This window comes from Haemorhous mexicanus, chromosome 1 (genome assembly GCF_027477595.1).
Source record: "Haemorhous mexicanus isolate bHaeMex1 chromosome 1, bHaeMex1.pri, whole genome shotgun sequence".
NCBI classification, from domain to species: Eukaryota; Metazoa; Chordata; class Aves; order Passeriformes; family Fringillidae; genus Haemorhous; species Haemorhous mexicanus.
This window is the reverse complement of record NC_082341.1, coordinates 116,489,268-116,515,074: the sequence shown is the minus strand read 5'-3', so window position 1 is coordinate 116,515,074 and position 25,807 is coordinate 116,489,268. Positions and strand designations below refer to the sequence as shown.

Below are 25,807 nucleotides of genomic sequence, written 5' to 3'. Positions count from 1 at the left end.
AGTCTTTTACCTGCTGTTTATTAATAACTGGAGGAAGCTATCAGAAAACAATGAAAGAAGGCACCTTTTTACTTCAGGTCCCATATATGTTACCTTTCTTCATTTCCTGATGATCAATTACATCAGGTTTAAAAGTTGCATTTGAATTTTGGTCAGGTAAAATAATAACACCTTGTGTAGCCACTGGGTCTCCCAAAAGGTTTCTCTTTCAATTATTCTTGCAAGCTTAAACAAACTGCTTTTGTTCAGCGATAGTACAGATTCATAGTCTTGTACAAGTTTCAGGTGGTCTGTCTGTCAGTGTTAGGTCTGTCTTGATCTAAAACAATGTGTTGGAAGCAGCTAGCATAGAGCTAAGTCATTCAAAACTAAGGATTTAAAATGTTTATCCATTTATTACATAAGCCTAAATCATCATCATTCTTTGTAAGTGGTTAGTGGTTAGTTTCTGGAGTGATCACACAGTGCTGTTCTGCTATTCTGTTGCCCAGAATGATAATATTTAGAACAGGCAGAGAGCTTTCAGAAAACACTGGTGTGAGATGTGCCTCATTCTGTTTGTCATCTCAGTTTGACTGTTTTCTTCCAAGCATGAAACAATAATCATTTCAATTTAGTGTAATTCTTTCTAGGTGTAAATGAAAGTTCCTTGTTCTTGAAAGCTGTGCAGTTCTTCCTGGACACTATTGCTTTGCATGATATCCATGCAGCAGAGCAGTGCTTTGATAGCAGTTCCAAAGGCAGCATGTTCAGTCCTCAGGAAAGGGACAAGTACAACTACAGCAAGTGCACCATTATAGTCCGGATCTTGGAGTTTGTCACCGTCGTCCTGGAAATGTGCCAGCAGGATTTCTGGAAGGTAGGCTCTGAAATCTGTAGTGGATAAAAGATACAAATTTTATATGTAGTTACATACACATGTTCTGTATATAGATTACTTGCTGTGAATATTTCCTCTATAATTCCTGATGGCATTAAATGTGTGGGGGTGGTAGCTGCTTAAAAGACAGAAAGAATTGACACAAGCTACCTTTCTTGAATTCAGTATAGATATTCAGGCTTCTCTATTTGTCTCTCTATTGGTCTCTTTATTCGATGCAATATAAGCCATATTTAACTATATAAAGCATAATACTTATGAGTCTCTTAGGAAATTTACACCTCCAGGTTTAGGTCTGAAACTGTGATTGTCTTGTCAGCAAATCTCTGATAGTGTGTACAGAGATGTACATCAGGATTTACAGGTGTATAGTCAAGACTGAAACAAGCCTATGTGGTTTAAAAGATCTAAGTTGCAGTTTGGTGGGACAGCATATATCCTATGTCTGTGTTTATAGATATCTAATTTCTGTGCATTAGCATAAGTGATAGAAAGTCAGACATTTCAATAGAGAAAATCAGCAAGAATAGGAACTGTTTCATGTTCGGTTTCATTTGAGATAGGATTAATGGTAAGTTATGAAGAACTAAATTCAGAAATCTGAATGAATTTTTCACATTTTTATGTTTATTTTTTTTTTCTTTCTAGCTGCTTGAGAAGGAACTGCTAAATGCAAGCTTTATAGAGCTTGTGGTGATGACAGTGTGTGATCCATCACACATAGGCTTTAACACAGCTGATGTGCAAGTCATGAAAAAGCTCCCAGATATCTCAGTAAGACTCATGAAAGCTCTGATGAAGTCTCCCTATCAGGAATCCTTGAAATTGTGCTTAAAAGAAAGAATCACACCGCAGAGGTAAGTAGGGACTTTCTGGTGAGCATGAGTCCAGAACAAACCCTCACCATGGAAAGTAAATAATGTTGTCTGTGGGTGCTCTAATGTAACATTATTGCTTCTCTTTCCTCTCTAGCCTTGAGGACCTTTGTTCTGTTGATCTGTTTAATTCAGAGACACGTTTGAATCAAGTTAGGTTTGGTGCTGTCCTTTCTGCCTGTAAGCAGCTCCAGAAATCTGGTCTGCTTCATTCTGTTCTTCATGGTCAGGTAATTATTCATACAGAAAATAAGAGTAAACATTTGTACATTGTAAAGAGCTTTTCCTGTGTAAAACACCAGGATAAAAGCAGAGATGACGTTGTTTAAAATGAAATCAACGGTGAAGAGCTAGTGTTGAATGGGATGAAAAATAAATATTTTATGGTTAATCTACAAATCTGAGTAGCACAATATTGAGGCTTGAACAACCTTTATACTTATGTTAGTCTTTCTGTGGTTGGCTCCAGACTCTGAAAATCAGAATGTAGATTCTCTAACTTTCTTTAAGTGTGCTTTGCAAAACTGAAAGCTCAAAGATTCAGGATTAACTATCCTGTAAAGGAGGCATTTTTTAACAACTTTTACACAGAGACCATTCAAAGTGATGAGGGAAATTAGAAAAGGAATATTTCCTGATTGATCAGAAGCAATGTAGTGGGTTTGAGTTGCAGGAAAACAGAACCTTGAAGTGTAAGGATGTAGACTGTATTACTCAAATTCCTTCCACTAAGTTTCTGATTGTAGTAAATCTCTACTTTGGGCAGTTGAAGGAACAGGTTGTGCAACAGCCACAAAGACTGAGAATTTGTGAATGAGGCTGTAACAAGGCTGAGCAAAGCTACCATGTAACAAAATTTTTAATTTCTGTGTACTACCCATTCTCTGTATCAACAAAATCTAGACCTGTAGTTGTGACATATTCATAATCAAGGAGCTGCATGGTTTACCATTTTTGTGCCATCCATCCTGACTTAGCTGTTCATTTTACTTCTGTAGTCAAGGAGGCCTGAAAAGGTGGAGGAGGATCAGAATATTTGGAACATTGTCAAGTTACTTTTAGTTTGTTCTGAACTTTGTACACAATAGGGTTGTCTCATTTAAAATCTCATCCCTGAGTTAGAAAGGTGGCTTGTCATGGTATATTTGCATTGCTTTATAAGGAAATTATCTGGAGTTCAAGTGTCTTAATTAACTATATAGATGGATTGGAAGCCTTTTTTCAGCTTTTATTGATTGTCACTTCTTTGTTGGTTTCCATAGGATGAAGGGCCTCATTTCTCAGTTGGCTCCAAGCTTCTTTCAGTTGTTTATAAAGGCATTGCACCTGGGGGTGAAAGGATCTCTCTTCCATGCTTAGACCTCAGCAGGAAGCGATTAGCTGACAGTCTTCTGCAGCTGGCCTTTGCAATTGATGAGCAGGTAGGATGTGGTTCTCCAGTTACAATCCTTAAAATAAAATAAACAAAATTAAAAAGTTTGGGATGGGAGCTTGGAAAAAAAAAAATGATGTGCTTTTCTAGGAAATTTCTAAGTGAAATATGGTGTCCTTGAAATAACTCCTGTCTCTATAAATTGATTTTCAGTGTGAGGAGCTATTAAGTCTGCTGTTGAACACAGTAGTGTTATCTGTGCCACTATCAGGAGCATCACAGAACCAACTGATGAATTTCTCTCATGGACAGTATTTCTACAGCCTGTTCTCAGAAACCATCAATCAACAGCTACTGAAAAACATGGATGTGTTCATAGTCCATCTTATGAAATCATCTCTCAGCAATCCTCAAATGGTATTGGTCTTACTCTTTAAAAGGACAAAATCAAAAGGGAATATTAGAAGTAACAATTGTATTATTGTTTTTATAGGTGGAGTAGAGGAAAAAGTGCATTGGGTTGACTTTCAGACAGCAGTGCATTGATAGTTTTTCATTTAAGTTTCAGGGGGTTTTTTTGTCTTGACCTACTGCTGCTACCATCACGATCTCTGGCAACCTGCCATTACTCTGTGATCTCCGATCAAACTGAGTGGAAAGTGCTTACCTATTACCTATCCTGAGATCTATGTATTTTAGGATGTCTTTGCATAGTACTTCAGATCAAAAATGTCCTTTCAAAGGAGGGACCCATTTACTGTGCTTTGCTTTTCATTGCAGAATGGTCCCAGAACATGTGACTTGGATTTGTTTTGGATAAAACTAAACTGAAACACAAGCTCCAACTATTAAGGGGTATTTAGTCCAGGACTAGAGTAGAGTTAGATCAGATTATTAGAAAGAGAGACATACAGACACACAACCCTCCTGAGCTGAAATAAATACGAGACACTTTATCATGTACTCAATGTCAGCACTCCTTGTTTGACTCAACAGACTTCTTCCTGTTTGTCTACAGCACTTACAGAACTCAGTGCCATGAAGGAAACTGAGAAGTGAGAGGTGCTTCGGTGCTTCTGACAAACAGAAGGGTCAAAAAGATTAGAAGTCTGCTTTTCCTTTTGATTACAAAGATGCTCAGCAGAGTAGAATCATTCTTTAAAAATAATTGGCTCTTTGTAATCCAAAATGTTATACTTAGACGTGCTGCATCCAAGACTTGCAGCATCATTTTTGGTGATACCAAAAATTGTTTAGTTAGACTGTAGAGGAATGTGCATGTTTTAATAGGCTGTTTCTGGTGATGATTATCTAGTGTTTCCTGTGCTGAGAATGCTGCAATACTTTAATTCTTTTAATTGTTTCTGATAGATAATAGTGACTATTAGTTTTTGAAGAAAAGACATTTCAAACATACTTAGTTCACACATGCTATGCAAGGGTTATTTTTCTTTTCAAAATAGATGTGAATAAGTTAGCATCTGTGCTATTTTTCAACTTCACACTAACTAAAATGAGCAAGTATTGATCTTTAGTCTGGATTATCATTTATTTCTCCATATATACATAAAAGGCATCAGAACTAATTGCTGCATGGTACTTTTTTTTTTTTTTTTTTTTTTTTTTTTTTTTTTTTGAGAAGGGTGGGTTTTTAATTTCCTGCAGAGACCTTTCCTCTGCATCCTTTTGAGATTTAGATCTAGCATTGATTTGTGATGCTTCTTTTTTATGACTGCCCATACCACTGATGTGATTCTGTCATCCTTTCATTTGGGGTGCAAGATTCTTACCTGTTGCTCTTCCTTCCAGGTGGGGAGCATTTTGAATGGCATGTTAGATCAGAGCTTTAGGGACCGTGCTGTGCGCAAGCAGCAGGGAGCAAAACTGGTGACAGCTGTACTAAGGAACTGGGAGAAACTGGACGGCTGGTGGGCCAAAGGTTCATCTGCTGAGAGCAAAATGGCACTCCTGACTCTGCTGGCAAAAGTTCTGCAGGTATGTACTGCTTTATAAACTTCAGGTAATCTTTCTGGTTCTGTGGGGATTGCATTGTGTTTTCAAGAAATGCTTTTCAGGTCAAATGTTATATGTTTAGGGGGAAAAAAAGAAAAAAGGGAGAAGTTGGGCATTGTTAGAATGTGGTGTGTTTTATTAGCAAAGTACAAAAAAAATTGAGGCAGGTGGAAATTACTGGATATTGTTCTTCCCCCTACCACCTTTTTTTTTTTTTTTTTTCAATTGTTCTCATGTTTTATCTGCCTGTTTTCTTTTGGAGAACTGGTACAAGTACAGAGAGTGAGCTCTGAGTAGCCTCTGGTAACATTCTTTGTCATGTTGGCATCCAGAAAGTCACAGTGGAGGAGTTCTACCATACTAACAAACTGCAGAATTATCTTTACTTTACACACTTAATTTCTGTGACACTGAGATTTTGTTCTGGGGTTTTTTTTCCCTGTTTTGAAAACATAATTTTCTACTTATCCTTTTGGGATTTTTGTAGGAACTTATATAAAAAGTAGTGGTACACAAATACACTCAAAGATCAACTGTTGAGCATAATTTTTATTTTTATAATTAATTATTTTAAACTTGAATTGTTTTAAAGGTTTATGTTAGGACACAGAATGTGAACTGTATTAGCTGGCACTGAAATGGCCAGTAGGAAATTCGGCTTTCGGAAGGAGATGAATTTTTTTTTAAATTGAAAAATACCCAACATGATTTTGTTTGTACTGTGTAGGAGCTTTTATAGTTCTTTAAAAACCAAAATCACTCTGTATGTGATTTCTGTTAATTCAGTGTATTTTTGGAAATAAATAATTCTATAGCTCAAGCGCTTTTTATTATGCTTTAATACAAATATCTTTAACTACTTAAAAAAAACCTCAAATTAATTATTTATTTTTTCTGTCTTTCCAGATAGACTCTTCAGTTTCTTTCAATACCAATCATGAAGCATTTACAGCTGTTTTTAATACCTATACCAGTCTACTTACTGATCAGAATTTAGGCTTAAATCTTAAGGTAAATTGCTCACTTCAACAGCTTCCGTACCCTCCCCAGATTACAATGTTAGCTCTTCATGGAATTGTCTCTTATTTGGCTTAATTTTTATCACATACTTATGGGTTTTTATTCTTCTACTCAACATTCTAAAACTTGCAAATCATCCTTTTTGTTCTTCAGACAGAAGGCACTATCACAGACGCCATGCTTTGTTTTAGGGTGCTCTTTTTTTTCCCTTGCTCAGAAGAAAGGAATGTAATTGTTAGGGAAAAAAATAAGCATCAGTTGCAAGTTGTCTTGAACTCCCAGGTGTTCATTTGAGAAATGACAGCTAATCAGACTTTTAGCAAGGAGTGGGCATTTTCTACAGGTCAAATGATGAACACTTGTCATGATTTTGACATCCATGTCTGTCCATTAGTAGTGCTACTAATGGAGTACTAACGGAATAGCTGCTGTATGCAGCTTGGTCAGGAGAGGGAGATAAAGTACTGCAAACTGAAAGTGGAAGTTATAAAGATGCTGGTAGGACTAGAGTAATAAAAAATTCGGTATTCATGGAAGTTTTGTGTAGTTGCTTCTCAGCCAGCCTGCATTTAATTAGGCAGAGTTTTGTACTTTCCTGTGCGTTCAAAATAAATAAAGTTTGGGATTTTGCTTTAGCTACGAGGTGATGCATTAAATCAGTGACGTGTGTGAGAATGAATGCTTACTTAAAAGAACAGTGAGATATTATTCATAACCATGTCAGCCATAATTAGCTGTAACTCTCACTCAGCAGTGACATGAGAGTTAAAAGCTGTTTTCTGATCCAGAAGCTGGAAAGAAAAGCAACTACATGACATATTTTTATTAGTACACTGAGCCATTGAATCAGTTAGAACAGCCACTGCTGCTGTTTTGTGGTCGTATTCAGCTGGCTTCAGAGTTAGATGATAACTTCTTTTTTAGTATGAAACTATCTTTTTTATGTGTGGTTTTTTTTTTTTTTTCTTCTAGGGCCAAGCAGTGATAATTCTCCCGTTCTTCACTAATTTGACAGGAGAAAAGCTTAATGACCTTAAGAATGCTCTGGATCAACTTGTAGCTTTCAATTTTCCCATGAGGTCTGATGAGTTTCCCAAAGGAACCTTGAAGCACAATAACTATGTAGACTGCACTAAGAAGGTCAGTATTTTTAACAAATACATAATTAAAAGCCAGAATGAACTGTGTCTGGAAACAATGTTTCACAGGATCTAGAATTAAAGAGAGAGATTTTTAGTTCACATGAGGAGATCAGCTTTTGTGTTTCTGGGTTATGTCTCTATCCAGAAATTGAATCTACAGAAGCACATTAAATAAGCACATTAAAGATGCCCATACTTCTGTGCATCTGCTTCTGCTGAGTATTAAAAAGTAATTACATCATTAGATTGAAGTAATTTGATCCAGTGTGGCTTTTCCTCTTATGTGTTGCTGCTTCTTCAGTTTTTAGATGCATTAGAATTGTCTCAGAGTCCAATGTTGTTGCAACTGATGACAGAAATCCTCTGTAGGGACAACAGGCATTTCATGGAGGACTTATTTCAAGCCAGCTTCAAAAGAATTTCCAGAAGGTGAGTTTAGTCCACTGGATTTTGTGCTTGTTGTCATTGAATTTCTGCTGAAGCAAATATGCTTCATGTATTTTATTGTCCTTATAATAGTGATGATTTACACTATAAAGTTTTATATAATAGTTTTAATTCAGATTTTGCTTTTGTCCTTACATTTTCAAAGTATTTCCAAAGTGTGAACAAGTAACATCTATTTCCAGATTACGCTTCCAGTGCCTGTGCAAATTTGGAAAGCCTTCTGTAAATAAGCTTGTTCTGAGATAATCCATTTGAAAATAGTACTTTGTTGTATATTTGCTATCCCTGTATAACCACATGATCACTTAAGTTGACAGTACTTAAATTGAGAGTAAATTAATTTGTTCAACCTCTATGAAAACACAGCAATGCACTTATTTAATTGAGTAATTCCAGGGTGCTAAATTGTAGACTCAAACATGCTCTGTCCACAGAAGAGGTATTCAGTATCTCTTCCAAAACCAACATTCCAATTTTTGATAGGCTGTTGAGCAGTGACTGTAGTGGAGCATGTAATTTCCTGGACAAAGTCATTTACCTTATGACCATATCCCATTTTTGAAATTTTTGGTAGTTCAGCCAAGATCTTGCATGTCTTGTAGGACAACCCAAGAGGGCATGAATGCAGTCATTAAAAAATCTAAATGTCCTAAGGGTGTGAGACATAAGTGAAGTCAGGTGAAAGAGTTTCCGTCTTGCGATTTCCATCTTGTTTAGGAGCCCCACTGACAAGCAAGTGCTACTGTTGGACACTGTTCACAAAATGTTCCGAAGTGAGGAACTTCTTTCAAATGCTGCTCGCCAAGCGTTTGTGGATCGGTCCCTCCTCACTCTCTTGTGGCACTGCAGCTTGGATGCACTGAGAGTATTCTTTGGCAAGATTATAGTAGAGGCTATGGATACACTTAACTCCAGATTTACAAAGGTATGAATTACTTATTTTTTTTAATTTAGGGTTAGGTGAGTCTAAGAAAATATTGATGTTGGTATGTACATTTTGCTGAACTTTGAATGAAGCAGTGATAAAAACAGTTTGATTTCCAGTTTTCTGTATCCTGGAACAGAAGCGCGTGCCAGTTATAGAATTTGATTGCTACTGATGAACTTTTATTTATTCCCCAACACACTGTTCCTTTGGAGTTAATGCATGTTTGCATATCTACTGTGTGTAAAAAGTGAAGTTGGAATGTTATCTGTATATATCTGAAGGGGTTTGTCAAAAGCAAAAGCTCATTGTAGGATTCAAATATAAAAGCTGTATAAAATTGTAGCCTGTTACTACATGGTGGGAGAGGTTTTCAACCTCCATAATGAAAGCTCTGAAATTAGGTACATTACTTCTAAAGAAATACACCTGTAAGCATTGCAGAAGTTCTTCAGCAAGGGATTAGGAGCACAGATCTTCCTTTCTCTATTTACAGCCTTTTTTCCAATTTAAGAGTATAGTTGCATGCAATGATCTTGTTGCCAGTGAAAGTCTCTGCTCTTGCTATAGTTCTTCAGTCCCATGGTTTTGCTGGTGCAGATGTTCACAGGCAGCAGGATGAGCAAGATGCTGAAATCACCAAAATTTAGTTATAGTTATTGAAACAAAATGCTAAAACTAAGATCTATATAGAGTCACCCACACCATGTTACTTTTGCTGTAAATGTTGGCACCAAAATGAGGTGTATAAAGAAGCTCATGAATGACACCATGGATGATGACAGTGTGTGTTTTGCTTACATGTGTCATGAGGCTGAGCTGTCACTTGGTACTCTGCTTATTTTCCTCCAGTATCCTTATAATGATTTAGGCCAGTTGTAGTTAAGAAAGCTCACCAGACAAGCATGGGTCGACACAGTTTTAATAACTGCTCTACACAGGAGCTCAGAATCTGTGAGTCTTTTATTATCATTAGCTCTTTTCTCTGTTTTAGAAGGTAGAAGTAAGCTGAAGGCTGTCTAAGAAATATAAAGTAACTGTGGAACTACTTAGAAAGGACAAGAGTCAGGAAATTTCCTTCTGAGATTCTGCTTATTTGTTCATAGTCCCATGAACATACTTTTGATACACAAGTTACCAAGAAAATGGGATATTACAAGCTGCTAGAGGTGATGTATGTGCGTCTTTCCAAAGAGGAAGTTTACTCCAAGGACTCTAAAATTAACCAAGCTTACCGTGGCTCCATGACTGTAGAAGGGAATGAACTTACCAAGACACTAATAAAGTAAGATCATTGTTTATTTTATTTACTTTATATTTCTTATTAGGTTTTGACCAGATAGGCTTTTTTAAGTAGGCCATATGAAGCAAAAGATGGTTTTGTTCAAGGGTAAACATAATCTCTTACATAGCTTTTGATTTTAAATAAAATACACGATATTGAGTTTGCATTGGTAGAATTGTCTGTAGTGTAAACTACAATTCTGTGTTATGATAACCTTTGCCTCCTGCTTTTGTACTTTTTTTTTTAAATTTGTTAAGTTTGTAGATTTATTTTACCTTCTCAGTATGATTCCTGGCCTTTAATTTGTGTTTTCACAAATTCACTTTCAGTATACTCACACTTCTGTGTGGAGTATGGCTCTGTATTGCAAAATTGGTATTTATATGATTGATGAGCAAGATGGGATTGATTTTTATTTACATTTCATAATAGAGCAGCACACCCAGTAGGAGTAATTGGCTTAATCATCATTACAAAGGGGGACGAAAGAGAAATACTGAATATATGTATTAATTAGTATTGGTTTTTTGTTATTCAGAGAAAAACATAAGATGCCTGAATTGCTGTTTGTTTCGTTTTGATTTTTGTTTTACAATCCTATGTCCTATGAGGACTTCAGAGAATTTCTTGGCTGTGATTTACAGATCTATAATTGGCTTTGTGGCAAAGACCTTTAAAAATCACATCTAAACTATTTTCTTCAGCTAATCCATGAAATACCTTAGCATGCATGTCCATTCATAATTTTTTGGCAAAGGACCATGAGAGAAGTTTATTTATACATCAAAACAAACATTCAACTTATCTGAACATAACCTGTCATCACATTTCTGACATTAAGGACTCCTGTCTAAATACCTGGGGAGGTTTTCTGTCATTGGTGAATGGTTCCATTTTTGGTTCCATTTACCTGCAGTATACTTGAACAAGTCTGAGGTGGTTTAATCAGATACTGCTTCCTTGAAATTCTGTTGGTCTCTGATAGGAACCCTTCTTGAAATGCTTAATAAAAGACTTCTGATGGTGTTTTCTTGCCTTTTTGTGTTTAAGGTCATGCTATGATGCATTTACAGAAAACATGGCAGGAGAGAGTCAGCTGCTGGAGAAGAGGAGACAGTATCACTGTGCAGCTTATAACTGTGCTATTGCTGTCATCAGCTGTGTCTTCACAGAAAGTAAATTTTATCAAGGCTTTCTTTTTTCAGAAAAGTCTGAAAAGGTGAGAAGCTTTTGTTGCTGTTAGAAGGCTTCTAGAGCATGAGACACAAAGTGATTTTACCTGATGGCAATAAATCAAAGAATGAAACCTGAATGACGTGCAATTATACTAACAAACTACCCAGTGAGGCAATAGAAGGAGTGGTAGCTGATGAAAGTTTTACCAGCTGTTTGGGAATGGGTGAAGAAGTGTTGCTGCTTTCCTTCCACTCCCAATCAGTTTTCTAAAATAGGAAGAAAAAGCTCCTATTGTTTAACTTCTCTGGTGCTTGGAATATACTTGAATAAGAGAAACCTTTTTACAGAGCACATTCTGTGCTGTGAATTCTTAAGTAATTAAGTAGCAAAAAAATTTTTAGAGTACTGATGTAGAAGAGAAAACATGCCACACTTTCTGTGTTGTACAATGACCTGTTGAATTTTTTTAAAGGAGAAATAAAATACATTCAAAGCAATTGTTATTGTGTGCAGCATTATAATTTTGCTATTTCAAAACATGCTTTGGTTTGCAGAACTTGCTGATTTTTGAAAATTTGATAGACCTGAAGCGTGAGTATACATTTCCTGTTGAAATTGAGGTGAGTGAAATTTCTGGCCTTTAGTGTTTCTAACTAAGAAAAGGGGATGACTTTAACAGTGTAGTAGTTACTGAAGACCAGGTTAATTCTCACACATGGAGAAAGAGAATACAAAAAATTAAGTACTCCTCTAATTATTTAAAATGTTTTTCTGAGAGAAATTCAGACCTGAAATGTAGAACAGACCTGTAATGCGCATAACTTTTAACCTACTTCTTAGGGTACTTACTTTGATAGTGAATGGCTGTTGGAATAAAAAATTCAGTTATTTCTCTGTAGCATTTATAATAATCATTTACAACATGAATTTCCATTCATGTCAAATGGTTTTAATAATTTTTTGGTATCTCTGTAAATGAAAAGTGTAAATAATTGGTAATTTTAAAAAAATAATTAACTATTTTTAAAAAATTAAGTAATTTGAACTTTATTTCTTACTGTTTAGGTGCCTCTGGAAAGGAAGAAGCGGTACATTGCTATTAGGAAGGAGGCCAGGGATGCAGGGAATAGCAGCCAGGGTATGAAAGTCATTTATGGTGATGAAAAAAATGCTTTCTTACCTGCCATATAGTGTTTCTTGATGTGTTCTTCACTGGCTTCTACAGTAGCAGGAACAAATAAAAATGTTCAATGTATTTCATCTGACAGTCAATTCCCATCTACCCTCAAGTTTTAGTGGGCAGTAAAGGCTTGTTTCTTGTAATTACCTTGATTAATGGACTTCTTCTTTTCTGTCTAGATGAACCCAAGTATTTAGCTTCTTCATCATACATGATGGATAGCAGTTTGAGTGAGGAAATGAGTCAGTTTGATTTTTCTACTGGAGTCCAAGGTTTTTCTTACAGCTCCCAAGACGTTACAGCTAGCAGCGCTCGTTTCAGGAGAAAGGTAATTTAGTGACTTATGTACTGTGAGAAAGTTTTATGCTTTTGAGGAATTGTATACATTTATTGGGGTTGAGAAAGAGAAATTTATAGTCTTCTGTATTTGTTCTACCTCACTGAGAATGGGTTCCTCCAGAAGATGAGGGAGGGGTCTTGAGCTGTTTTCTGTCGCTTTTCTTTTTTCCTCTCTCCACTGTCTACAGCTGAAGAAAATGCCCTGTTGGATCTCTAAAGCTGAGTAGTGTGAGTGAAGTCCAGCCTGAGTTGTAAGAAGATGGTTTGTACTGCACTCAGGCACATCCTCTGATGGTTATGTTTTGCTGTTAGGCATCTGGTTTCCTCAGTTTCCTTTTGTTTGGTCTGTGACAGAACTGGCTGTATCAATTGGGTTGAATAAATAATCAAACACTTCTTTTTCTGTTGTTGTGGCACCTTGTATTTAACTGTTGTTGGGAGATATTAAATGCTGTTCTTTCAGCAAAGACTTGTGGTTGTGTTCCTTCTGCCACCAAAATATGTCTCACCAGCAGTAATGCTGATAGAGTAGGTATTTGCTATGAAGTAGAAAGTTTGTAAAAGTATCATAGACACTGAAGACAATCTGTTAAAATAACTGTCAACATTGGTGAAGATAACTGTTTCCATGTTTTGGAGCAAGGGGGTGTTTTAGCTGTAGGGAAGTTAAGCAAGATAGTAAGAAGTATACACTTCTAGTTTGCCTAGTAGTGTTGTAATTTTACCTAAGCAATTTTCTTTTGTGATTTTCTCTGTGTAGCAAAAGAGACCTGCTGCAGATGCTGGTCAGTGTGAAACAACGCATCCATAAAAACAGAGGTGTTCATATATTCTTTGAGCTATGAAATGAGATAATTTCTTTGAGGTTCAGCTTAACTCCTCTTGCTTTCAGCATTTGTCACGCCTGTCCTAGGTAGTAAATTCAGAGTAACATAAAGTTGGCATCAGCTGGCACAAAAAGTAAAGAATGTGCAGATCTGGTGCATGCATTTGGGAGGTGTCTGTTTGAACAACACATTTGATGTAATCCCAGTTGCACACACTGAGTGTGTAGTCAAATCTAAGCACAGATAAGATCAGAATGACTCATGGCGTGATTGGGATTTAAAAGAAAACACAGTGTTGTTATTAACCATAGTAACACCTTTTTTTTTTTTTCAGGAGCCCACGGAATACAAGGTTTTAAACGATGAGATGGAACTGGAAATGGATGAATTCAACCAACATGAATGTATGGCTTCTATGACCTCTCTGATTAAACATATGGAGAGGAACCAGATCACACCCAAAGTGGAGGAGGCCAGTATTAACTAAAAAGTTGGCATTTTTCTATTAATGCTACCAAGAAAAGAGAGTCATGATTGAATCCCTACATTTATTTATTTTCTTGGCTATATTATAGAGAAACCTGTGTGGCTTGAGCTCGGGGCTTTTTGTGTTGGTAAGCCTGTTGGGTGCAAGAAGTGATTTGATTTTTGTTCATCTCTTCTGAATTTCAGGGGACAGTTCCAGCAGATCTTCCTCTTTGGATGAAATTTCTTCATGGCAAATTAGGAAACCCATCAGTACCATTAAATATTCGCCTCTTCATAGCAAAACTTATTGTTAATACTGAGGATGTGAGTAATCTTTATTCATAACATCAAATGTGAAACTCTTGCAGGGTAAAATATTTCATCAACTGAGACCTTTGGGGCATTAAAATTGAGTAGTTTGCTGTGATAAAAGGGAGTGCATTTATGGCCCAAAAGTCCAGCCAGTGCAGGTATTTTCAATGCATTGTTAATACTTTTTCTCCCATATTCTATAAGTAGAGGGTGTCCACAGTGTGTCTCTTCTGGAAACACAAGTAGTGTATTCATTGATACTAGGAAAGATTTGGGGTTGATTATATTTTCCATCTTCACAGGAGCAAATACAATGTTTTATTAGTGGGCACAGATGAATCTTATAGAAACACTTTGAACTAAATGGTGTTCTTGTTGCAGAGGGATACTAAGATAGCATAACGTGTTTGCTTGAGAAGCAACGTTTTCTAACTCTCATTCTTGTGTAAAACATTCTCTACCTACTTGATACAATGATTTTAAAGTATAATGGTTCTGTCTGGAATATTCCAAATCCAAAAATGCTGAATTTCAGGATTAATTCAATAACCTTTATATCCGTTTAATGCTACTTTCTTAGTAAAGCTGTCTGAAATGGAAGGGTAGATGAATGACATAGTCTTTCACATCCTTTACAGACAGATATTCTAAGGGAGAGCCATGCTGTCTGTGCTCTAGTGAGATAATTCACTTTCTGTGGTTAAAGGTTTCTAAGCAAAAGTGAGAAATGCAGTTATGTATACTTCTATTTTAAAATGTCTGTGGTTGTTCCCTCAGGGTTTGAGCAAAGTCCTAAAGAGATTGGTTTAGCAGTCTTACCACTAATGTTCATTGAACAACAGGTTGCTAAATAGTTGGGTAATTTGTACTTTGATTCTCCGTAGGTATTCCGGCCTTACGCGAAGCACTGGCTCGGTCCATTGCTGCAGCTTGTTGTTTCTGGAAATAATGGAGGGGAAGGGATTCATTACATGGTAGTGGAAATAGTAGTTACAATCCTTTCCTGGACAAGTGTAGCCACTCCCGAAGTAAGGAACTATGAAATTCATTTTTATTGTTATTGTGACTGTTTGGTAAAGAATGACTGAGTTTGTTTTTATGCTCTTAAATAATTTTATACATCAGCCCACTTTTACATTTTACGATTCTTTTGCATATTAATTCAAACATGAATTGTTTACTTACTTGCTTTCATAAAACAGTATATGTCTTCTCAGAGTCACTATGTTTATTTTTGGTCCTGGTTTTTGTAGGGGAATATTAAGGATGAGATTTTGGCTAACAGATTGCTTGAATTCTTGATGAAGAATGCATTTCACCCAAAAAGAGCTGTGTTCAGGCACAATCTGGAAATCATAAAGACAGTTATAGAGTGTTGGAAGAACTGTCTCTCCATACCTTACAGGTAAACATTTGGATAATTGCTTTCCTTCATCAGTATTTCAAAAATATAAGTGAAGGGTATCAAAGGACATGGGAAGGTAAATTAGGTAAATTCAGAGGCAATAGTAAACTTTTTGTCCCTACAGTTAACAGCAGAACCAAACTCTCTAAAGATTATAAATAATTTGAAAAACAACTAAGAGAGAGAGAGATGGGAAAACATGTAAAGGATTATAGCAGCAGCAACTTAAGCAGGAGTAATCTCTGCAAGACATTTTTATTTGAAGTTTTGAATGTTATCACTGAGTATTGGTGCAATCTTTTTAAGACTGGTGCTATCTGCCATGCTTGTGAACGTGTCAAGCATTTGTGTGGGCTTACTATCTCTTTTCAGTTGTTTTGTTGTGGGTTTCTTTACAAAGACTTTTTCTTTGAAGCCAAGTATATACTGCTTTCTGACAATATCCTTTTGATGGGCTGTATGTGTGCATATACATCCCTCTATACAAAGACAGTGAGTGATTTACGGTGTGTCTGTCTTGGGGTTTTCATGTATATCATGCTTTTCGTGTATATATTGCTTTTGTGTTTTTATCCAACAGTTTAATATTTCAAAAGTTTTCTAGTGGAGACCCTGATACAAAGGATAATACAGTGGGAATTCAGCTGCTGGGAATTGTTCTTGCTAACAATTTGCCACCCTTTGACCCAAAGTGTGAAATAGATCGTGTCAGGTGAGAAATGCAGTTTTTTTGTGAATGGTCTTGAAAAATCTTAAGCCAAAGAGAGCAAGTTTTATTTGTCAACAGAGGTGTGGAAGCTTGTTCTTCGGAATCCTTTGCTATCATCTGGCAAATAATGTTTGCCAGATATATATATATATAGAGAGAGAGAGAGATGGATAGATAGATAGATAGATAGATAGATAAATAGGTAGATAGATACAAAATAATGCTTTCCTATCTACTAGTTGCAGACCACATTTATTTTGGAAAGTATCTAGAAGGTTGTACATTTTTTTACAGTGGGTGCCAGGTTGCAGTTTTGTGGAAGTTCATAGAGTCAGGAATTCCTAAAACTGAGATGTGAGACACTGCAAGTGGTAAATGCATGTTGTACTGTATTCAGCTCTTCTGAAAGAAGTCACTGTGACTCTGGGCAGCTCATATGAATTTTTTGCTTCAGTTTAAATTTGTATGCTTGAGTAGTGGCTTACAGCAGGTCTGTCTTTTGTGCTAGGTACTTTCAAGCTTTGACCAGCAACATGGGCTTACTAAAGTATAGAGAAGTTTATGCAGCTGCAGCAGAAGTTTTGGGACTTGCTCTTCAATACATAGCTGAGAGAGAAAATGTAAGTGAACTGTATTTTGTGTTTGACCTTTCCTGTCCTAATTTTATGTTAATCTTTTATATGACTACTCAATTCAGATCCAAATTAATGTATTTAAAACTCAGCAGTCTTTATCCAACAGAATAATTAAAAATTCAAACTACTAACTCAACAGGAAAAGAATTTGAGGGCAGACTAAGTGCAGAGTTTTTGCCTGGCTCATTTGAAGCTGACAGTGATCTCTTTCTGAGGCTTTGTTCAGCTTTTGCCAGCCAGCAGCACTAGCACAGTATGTTTTAAAGTTGGGGGTTTTTAACAGGAAAAGAAAAGCAGGTTGGGATGTTTGGAACTACCCTTGGAATAAGTGCATCTGAGACCAGTTACTTTATAGGTAGTGAATGAGGTGAATGCAGAACTGTTACTCACCAAATCCTAGAGTGCTAGAAATGAGGGATTGTGCTTGGTGATCACAGAAGTCAATTTGAGACTTATGCTAGAATTAATTCTCTGCACAATAGTTCGGGAACTTCTGGAGTTTGGTGCCAGAAGAGGTGCTAGGGGTAAGCAGATCAGCAGGTTCAAAAGGAAATTAGGTAAATTCATGCACAAAAATTGTCGTGGACAGGTTCTAAATACAGTAGACAGCAATGTACACTCAAAGATCCTTAATCTAATGACAAACGTTTGTTGGGTTGTGTAAGAGAAAAAGAGGACAAAATGCAGCCAGGGTCATGTGTTCCCCATAAATATAATTCCATAACTGCTATTAGAGACAAAAATACCAAGTTGTTGGCTAAGTGGAGTATTAGCCTGACTTTTTAGGTTATTCTTCCTTCTTTCCTTATTATCCTTGCTTCTTTCCCCACTTAATTGCATTCTGGTTGTTCTTTCACAATTAGTAGAGCATATTTCATAAAGCTTCATTAAGTCTTTCTCAGTCTTTCAAGTTCCATTATAAGCAGTATTTTGAATCAATGAGCAAAGATGGTGTAAATTTTATCCTGAACAAGGCTTATTCCTTTGATGTTAGTTACAGGTTGCTGGTTGTTTTTCACCTTTTTACTCAAAATGTCTGATTTTTTTTACATTCATTAGTTGGAAATCTTCTATACTGAATGAGAAGCTGTTTATTATTTATATAAGCACTCTAAGCAATTTGTACTACACAATTAAGGTGTTCCAAACCAATGAAAGGAAGCTCACAAATATGCTTTTTAAGTAGTAGTCATGTGTTTTAGTCAGGCAGAGCTGTACAGGACCTATGAAGCACCATAAAGGTTGAAATGAGTTGCCTGGCTCTTGCCTAGTGAAATGCACGAGAATCAAACAGTATAGCCCTAAAACCATGCTTCATTAAGGTGGTTATGATTTTCATGGGTATCCTGGTCTTACTGTCTTTCTCATTTTCAGATACTTGAAGATCCAGTTTATGATTGTGTTATAAAACAATTAAAGCATCATCAGAACACGCAACATGATAAGTTTATTCAATGCTTGAATAAAGTTGTTAAGAATTTTCCACCTCTTGCTGACAGGTATGTCATGACTTATGTGGTATGTTGACTGTAAATCTAGAGGAATAATAGAGAATAACTTGCTTTTCTTTGTGGGCTTCTGGTTAAGGTTTATGAATGCAGTATTCTTTCTGATACCCAAACTTCATGGTGTGATGAAAACCTATTGTCTGGAAGTAATAATGTGCCGGGCTGAAGAAGTTCCTGATCTCCACTTGCAGTTAAAGAGTAAAGACTTTATCCAGATCATGAATCATAGGTAAGTAGTCATGAGATTATGATGGTAGTTCACGTTTCTTGATAATGCTGCCCACAACATTTTTACATTCAGAAGCATTTATAATTCACCTTCTCTTTTGGTCATTGTTCTCCAAATTTGAGCTAATGTAATGTGGGAGGTAATATGGTTAGCTCATTGTGATAAACAAACAAACACCTCTAAAATAGCCTTAGGGTGAAACACCAGTGTGATGTCATTTTCTGTAGTTTGTATTAGTTTATTTATATTCTTACTCTTAGACTGAGTGCAAAAGTATTTACCTAAAACCTTTTATGCAAAACCAAATATTGTTAAACATAAACTGATCTTCTGGTTCTCTGTGTAGTAGTGATGACAAAAGCAATGTAACTGGGCTTTTTTTTCCCCCCTCTTCTTTTAGGGATGATGAAAGACAAAGAGTTTGTTTGGATATAGTGCACAAGATGCTGTCTAAATTGAAACCACTAGAACTTAAAGAGCTTCTGCCTGGAGTGACAGGGTTCATTTCTCACCCTTCTGTAATATGTCGACAGCGCATGTATGATATCCTGATGTGGATTTATGATAATTACAGGTATGTGTTCACTGCAGATGTTGTCTTTCAGTGGTTTGTCACAGGCAGAGTGAAAGTGTTTATAATGGTCTTCCAACTTCTTGTCCCTCAGTGAGGGATTTTTTCCAATTGTCAGAAGAATAGAGTCTGTGATTTGCCTAACTGACTCTGGCCTTTAGTGACAATTTTATCACTTCCAGTAAAGGACAAATACTTGGACCAGAACTAGGATTTTGCATCACCACAGCAGGATGGCATAAGAGGTCTTAACTTTGATGCTCCAGCTTTTTTTCTTGTTGCTGGAATTTGTAACTAGTGAAAATTATGCATTAAAGAAATTTGCTTTTAGCTAGAAATGAGATTAGGGCACATGGGCATGATCTGGATCACTTAGATCTGGTAGATCTTAAATGGTCTTTCTGTTTGACTCCCTAAAATAGGGAACAGGCACATACTCAGTTTGACAAGTGGGTTGCTGTTGAATTGTCTGACTTATTTGGGTTTTATGTGTTTTCTCCCAATATAACTCTTTGAACATTTTTTGCAAAGAAAAAGTACAGTCAATCTTTACTTCAGCATCACTTGTGAAAAGCATTCTCTGCCTGTCTTTTTCAGAGTCAACCTTGTAAAACTTCATAATAAATACCTAACATATTAATTAGCTTATTAGATAATTTATTTTATTAGTAGTGGAGATATATGGCATTTTTGGCAAGAAAGAACTCCTGTTATGTTGTTATGCCAAGTTGAGATTTTTATCAGAGGGCATATTCCTCCTTTTTGTCCCACCATCCTCATCCTCTTATTTTGCTATGGATTATTTGAGAGAAGTCATTAAGAGATATTTTTCTCCTACCATCAGTGATCCAGAAAGTCAAGCAGATGATGATTCTCGGGAGATACTCAAAGTGGCAAAAGAAGTGCTGCTTCAAGGACTGATTGATGAAAATGCTGAATTGCAGTGAGTAAAAAGTGTTGTGATAACTGTCTGAAATAAAAATACCTCAATTTCTCTTACTTTGTTTATAGCAAAAGAGTTGATCCTTAGAGATTTTTTTAAGTATTTCAATGTAAAAGAGTAACACTGAGATAATACCATTTCCTTTTCTTCCAACAAGTTAATTTATAAAATTTTGTCCCATGGTGTTACACCAAGTTTAAGTGAAGCATTTGAATGAATTTCTAAGCTGTGGTGAGGTTGTTTCATTATGTTAAACTTAATTCTGCATTAATGTTCTAGAGTTTTTGAACAAGGAGGACCCTGCTATACACAAGCACACAACAGTAGATTAAATGTTGGATTTTTACAAATTCTTTTGATGAAAGATGAAAGAGGATATCTTAGTGCTTCTCCATCCATAGCACTTCTCAAAAGGAAAAAACTTGACAGAAATAATTTTTTCAGAGTTAATCTTTTATATGAGGCACAGAACATGGTAGATGAATGAGGAATTCAGTGTAATTCAATGGAAGGTTAATGGCATGAAAGTGTTAGTTTAAGGTCTTAACAGGTTATTGTTTTGGTGTTTTTTGCTGGTGGGTTGGGATTTTTTTTTCTTTTTAACTTGGCTTTTTTAGAAGTTGGTGGCAGGGGGTGGTTCTCTTTGAAAATAACAAATAACTTTATTCTCTGCCTTTACAGGTTAATTGTTAGAAATTTTTGGAGCCATGAGACAAGGCTGCCCACAAATACTCTTGACCGCATGCTGTCATTGTTAAGTTCTTTCTATTCCACCAAGATTGAAACGCATTACTTGAGTCTAATCACAAATTTTCTGCTTGAAATGACTAGCAAGAGCCCGGATTATTCCAGAAAAATATTTGAGCATCCACTGTCTGAATGCAAATTTCAGGTGAATTGTTGTGTGTTGTCCTGTTCACAACTATGTGACAAATTCTGCTCTTTAATGTAGTTATGACTTAGAGAAGAATGGCATGATGAAGGAGATTTTTCAAAGTGCTTTGTGCTCCAAAGTTAACAGGTGCAGCAGTTATGAGTTGTGCCTGATATCAGTTTAATGATTTTGTGGGGGCAATAATTGTACTTTATTTTAAAAAATGTATATTTGATTAAAATAATATAGCAGGAATAGCTGATTTGCAGAGTAGTGAAATGCTAAAAAAGAGGATAGCGGAGAGAAGCACCATCAGCTGGAGAAATACTGTCAAGAAACAGGAATACTGCTGCAAGAGCTGTAAATCAGTCCTCAGCTGACCAGTCTAAATTAATGAGCTTTTTTTACTGAGCTGTGGAGAACTTCTACATGTTTGTGGTTTGTTTGGGTTACTTTTATATATAGTCAAGTTTTGCCCCTATACCCTATGGGAGGGTGTTTTGATTTTTGGGCTGTAATTTCTGCCATCCTACTCAATGAAGAAATGCAGAAAGCCTCCATCTTTATTGTTCTACTTAAAATCTTTCTTTGCTCATAGGAGTTTGTAGTTGACTCCAGCTGGCGTTACCGAAGCACTGTGCTCACGCCAATGTTTGTGGAGACTCAGGCTTCTCCAAGTACCCACAGGAATTTGTCACAGGAAAGATCCCTTTCTCCTTCTGGGTCAGTCCGTGGGCAAGTGAGGGTTACCCAAAGGCAATATGAATTTACACCTACACAGCATGGCAGTAAGTCCAGACCAGTGTTTTCTGAAATGTTCTTTTTTTTGCTGTAGGAGTGATGTCGTTTCTGTTGCATATGATTTTTTAATGTAAAAGTGTAAATATGTTTAGTATTTTGTTTTCCAGGACTTTTTTTTTGTGTGGTATGAGGAAAAAAATCACATTTTTATTAGTCTCATACATATTTTATGTTCTGCCTAATGTAAAAAAAACCACTGTCTTACCTAGCAGCTTGAAATCTGTTCTGCCTTGAAACACTAGGAAATTATATTTTTGGGAGAGAAAAAATACCTGCCCCAGAGATGTTTTCACTTTATTTATATCTGAGTATGTTAGAGCTTTTTGGAAATTTGTTTTTACAGGTGGTAGAAGTTCTTTTAATTGGCTAACTGGAAGTAGCATTGACACATTGGCAGAATATGCAGTTCCTTCATCTTCTGAATCCTTGTCTTCATCCATGCTGTTGGTTAGCAAAAGGAGTGAAAAATTTAAACAAACAGCCTTTAAACCAGTGGGGCCAGATTTCGGGAAAAAAAGGTTGGGTTTGCCTGGAGATGAAGTGGACAGCAAAACTAAAGGTCTGTAAGCCTTACTGTGCAATTTCCATGCAATTAGTACACTTTTATAAACCATCCTTGTCAGTTATTTGGCTGGCAGTCCATTGTCTTTGAGACAGCCCAGCTGAGGTTCGCCTTGAGAGATTTTGTTTCCGGGAGTGTATGATGATAAATAACGTGTGACAAAAAGCTAGGACTGTGCTAGGAATTGTAAAATTACATGTTGCTCATTGAAAGAACTGGCTGGATGAGAAACCAGTCAGTGTAATCTCTGCGTTCCTACCTCTCCTTAAGAGGATCACAGCATGAATATTAGACAGTTCTGACCCTTCTGTTTTAAATTTAACTCTTTAAAGAGATCTCTTTAAACATATTTTCTAAACCATTTCAGCTGTGCTGACATGATCTCCAACATTTTACAATCTGTCATTAGAAGTCGTTTTTCTGAGAATGCTCCTTCTTCCCCCCAGTAAATAAGTTAAAAATATCAGTACTGCTCTGAAGTGACTTAGGATCCTTCTCCCTCTTTAACCCTTGTCTACATTGCCATTAAAATTTTAACCAAAAGGATGACATTAGGAGTTCATGCACAGAGCTATAAAGATCAACCTTTTCAGTACGTGAGAGGTGTTTCAGGGCAGTTATGACTAATAGACTGCAGTTCATGCAGAACTACAGAAAGGTAGTCTGCATTCTAGAGAGAGAATGCAGACTACCTTTCTGTAGAGAGGTTAGTCTGCCTTCTAGTTTGTCCCTGGTCTTCTTCCCTGGAGAATACCAGTTACAGTGGTATGTTTTTGTTTGCTCACTCTTCTTTTCTAGGAAGTGGACTGAGCTGACAGTCAGTTAAGTGGCCTTTCCCCATGGCTGTCCTGAGCAGGAGTTGATCCAGTGGCAGTTCTGTAATAGTACCTTAAAAAATACAGTACAATATTCTTACTACACAATATTTTAATATCCTTTAGCACCCCTATATTCAGGGAGTTATATACTTTCTGGAATATAGTGCAAATGCCATATATGCCTTTGAGAGCTTAAAATAAATCTGGCATATGGGGCATATTTGTTCATGAGTTTTAGGGTCTTTCCCTGTACAATAGTTTGATCTTTATACCTCATCCATGCACCTAAAGTCTCTATATAAATGCTTAATATCTCTTCTCCTAAGAGCAACTTAATTTTTTATCATTGGCTAGCTTGTTGAAAGGCCTTGTATTTACTTGCTAGTAAATACAAAGATGATGTTTGTTTTTATATGATGCTTTTGCCTTAAATCTGAAAGGAAAAGCTGTGGACATGATCATATGTTCCTTAGGTATAGACGAACGAGCAGAAATTCTAAGACTGCGGAGACGTTTCTTGAAGGACCAAGACAAACTCAGTCTGATTTATGCCAGAAAAAGTCTGGCTGAACAGAAAAGAGAAAAGGTTAGTCAATCCAAATGGGTTTAAAACTTCAAGTCTTAATGCATTTGCAGTCTTGTACTTCATCTCTTGTAGTAACTTTGGGAACAAATGGTAGGTGTAAGGTACTGGTTGCTACTTTAAGAGCTTTAGAAGGTTTAATTTGGAAATGATGCTATTTATGGCCCTAAAGCTAAATGATGTTACTTAGCATGGGTGAGAAAAGAGCTGGAGGATAACACTTGCAGTCTACCACTTAAAATGCATTAAATGATTTTATGTGATGGGAGTCCCTAACAGTTATTGGGAAGCCCTTTACAGTTGTCATTCTGGAAACTAGGAGCCTTAGAGCTACAATACACTGCAGAAATTGTTGGAGAACATTATCCAGTGTCTGAAGGTGAACTCAAAAATGTGGTACAGCTGATCGACTACCTAGAACTGGTTTGAACTTTTAACCTGAAGGAATGTCAGTAATAATCATTTGCTGAGTGTTTCTCAAGGCCAGAAACGTATTACTTTGTGGGTTTTCTTGTTGTGTTATGTACTTGCAATAAATTTAAGTGTTTTTAAGCTCTGTAGCAGTTTTTCAGAGGTTCCTTTTACTAAAAATAGCACACGTTATCGTCAAAAAATGCTAGCATTTAGTCCCAAGAGCAGGAATACAGGATTGAGAGCTACCAGTTTGAGACACTCCTGTAATACTCTGCAGATGCAGACAACTGTGTAAACAGAAGTTATGTCTGGAAGAACCACACAAGCACCTATTTTAGCCCATTTATGTTTACTTGCAGGCTAAAGCTACCATTTCCACCCACCCTACAAGAGAGAGCCTGTCCATGCATTCTGTATGGCAGTCCAAAATACAACCAATGAAATCCCCTGTCTTTTAAACACTTCCAGTGATGGTGTTTCCTCCACTTCTATGGGAGGCTTGTTCCAAGGCCTGACCACTCCTTCAGTGAAAAATTTTTCATAGTATCTACTTTAAACCTCTCCTGGCGCAGCTTGAGGCAATTTCCTAACTATTCTTTTACATGATTAATGCATTTCAGGAGATAAAATCTGAGCTGAAGATGAAGTATGATGCCCAGGTTACTTTGTACAGAAGTTACCGAGTGGGAGACCTTCCTGACATCCAGATTGAATACTGCAGTCTCATTGCCCCTCTGCAGGGCCTTGCCCAGGTCTGTCTGCTTTTCAGAGGTCACTTGTGAAGTTTTCTGGTGCTGTACAGAAAGTGTCATGTAGCTGGGCAACCACTTTGAAAATTGATTTGTAGTTTTGCAGTCAACCACTGTGATACACATTTAAAGACTCTGTTTTGAGGGAGTGTTTCTCCTGCTGCTGTGCTGGTGCAGTGTTCAGAGGAGAGGCTTTGTTGCTTGCCTCACCTGAGCAGTTGAGGACTGGATACATCAGCTGTTGTCCATTTCCTGCAGCTTTCTCTGCTTGAGAAACAGATGGTAATCTCTGCAGACATTATTGCAAAGGACATCTCACTGTTCAGTAACAAAACAGCCATTTCTCTTCTATTGTATATCTGTAATAGACTTGTAAAAGCACAAGTGAACTTAGTGTGACCAAGACTGGACCCAGACTGCTCAGTAAAGCTGATCTAATATTCCTTTTCCTACATGAGAGTGGTAGAAACTATAGACTGAACTGAACAGTAGACTGAATCCCATTTTACAGCCTTTGGGAAGTCACAATCTTCCTGATTACCTTTGTATTTCATTACTTTTGATAGTCCCTTATCTCTCTGTAAGGGATGGAAGTAGCACACTCAGTGGAGTGTTAGATAAAGAGTTAGTCCAAATTCCAGACCCATGATAGACCAAGATGCATCGGATTATGTTACACACATAAATGTGTTTCTGGATTGAAAAAAATGCCTTTAAATCTCAGATGAAACTCTGTCTGTACAGA

At 36.7% G+C, this 25,807-nt stretch overlaps 1 protein-coding gene across 2 annotated transcripts in view; it reads left to right on the top strand.

The window, feature by feature from the left end:
- PRKDC (protein kinase, DNA-activated, catalytic subunit) overlaps positions 1-25,807 on the top strand; it is an 83,045-nt gene that overhangs the window by 28,090 nt on the left and 29,148 nt on the right. For both annotated transcript variants that reach the window (XM_059860279.1, XM_059860272.1), the window contains exons 32-61: positions 633-859; positions 1,529-1,737; positions 1,853-1,985; positions 3,018-3,176; positions 3,341-3,544; positions 4,937-5,122; positions 6,047-6,151; positions 7,133-7,300; positions 7,604-7,731; positions 8,467-8,674; positions 9,781-9,959; positions 11,010-11,178; positions 11,690-11,755; positions 12,201-12,273; positions 12,495-12,643; positions 13,816-13,953; positions 14,154-14,273; positions 15,146-15,289; positions 15,515-15,666; positions 16,247-16,378; positions 16,884-16,995; positions 18,385-18,509; positions 18,598-18,747; positions 19,148-19,321; positions 20,163-20,261; positions 20,943-21,153; positions 21,734-21,923; positions 22,280-22,495; positions 23,790-23,902; positions 24,934-25,065. In XM_059860279.1, the coding sequence (XP_059716262.1) occupies positions 633-859; positions 1,529-1,737; positions 1,853-1,985; positions 3,018-3,176; positions 3,341-3,544; positions 4,937-5,122; positions 6,047-6,151; positions 7,133-7,300; positions 7,604-7,731; positions 8,467-8,674; positions 9,781-9,959; positions 11,010-11,178; positions 11,690-11,755; positions 12,201-12,273; positions 12,495-12,643; positions 13,816-13,953; positions 14,154-14,273; positions 15,146-15,289; positions 15,515-15,666; positions 16,247-16,378; positions 16,884-16,995; positions 18,385-18,509; positions 18,598-18,747; positions 19,148-19,321; positions 20,163-20,261; positions 20,943-21,153; positions 21,734-21,923; positions 22,280-22,495; positions 23,790-23,902; positions 24,934-25,065 (4,571 nt within the window). The remainder of the gene's footprint in view (positions 1-632; positions 860-1,528; positions 1,738-1,852; positions 1,986-3,017; positions 3,177-3,340; positions 3,545-4,936; positions 5,123-6,046; positions 6,152-7,132; positions 7,301-7,603; positions 7,732-8,466; positions 8,675-9,780; positions 9,960-11,009; positions 11,179-11,689; positions 11,756-12,200; positions 12,274-12,494; positions 12,644-13,815; positions 13,954-14,153; positions 14,274-15,145; positions 15,290-15,514; positions 15,667-16,246; positions 16,379-16,883; positions 16,996-18,384; positions 18,510-18,597; positions 18,748-19,147; positions 19,322-20,162; positions 20,262-20,942; positions 21,154-21,733; positions 21,924-22,279; positions 22,496-23,789; positions 23,903-24,933; positions 25,066-25,807) is intronic.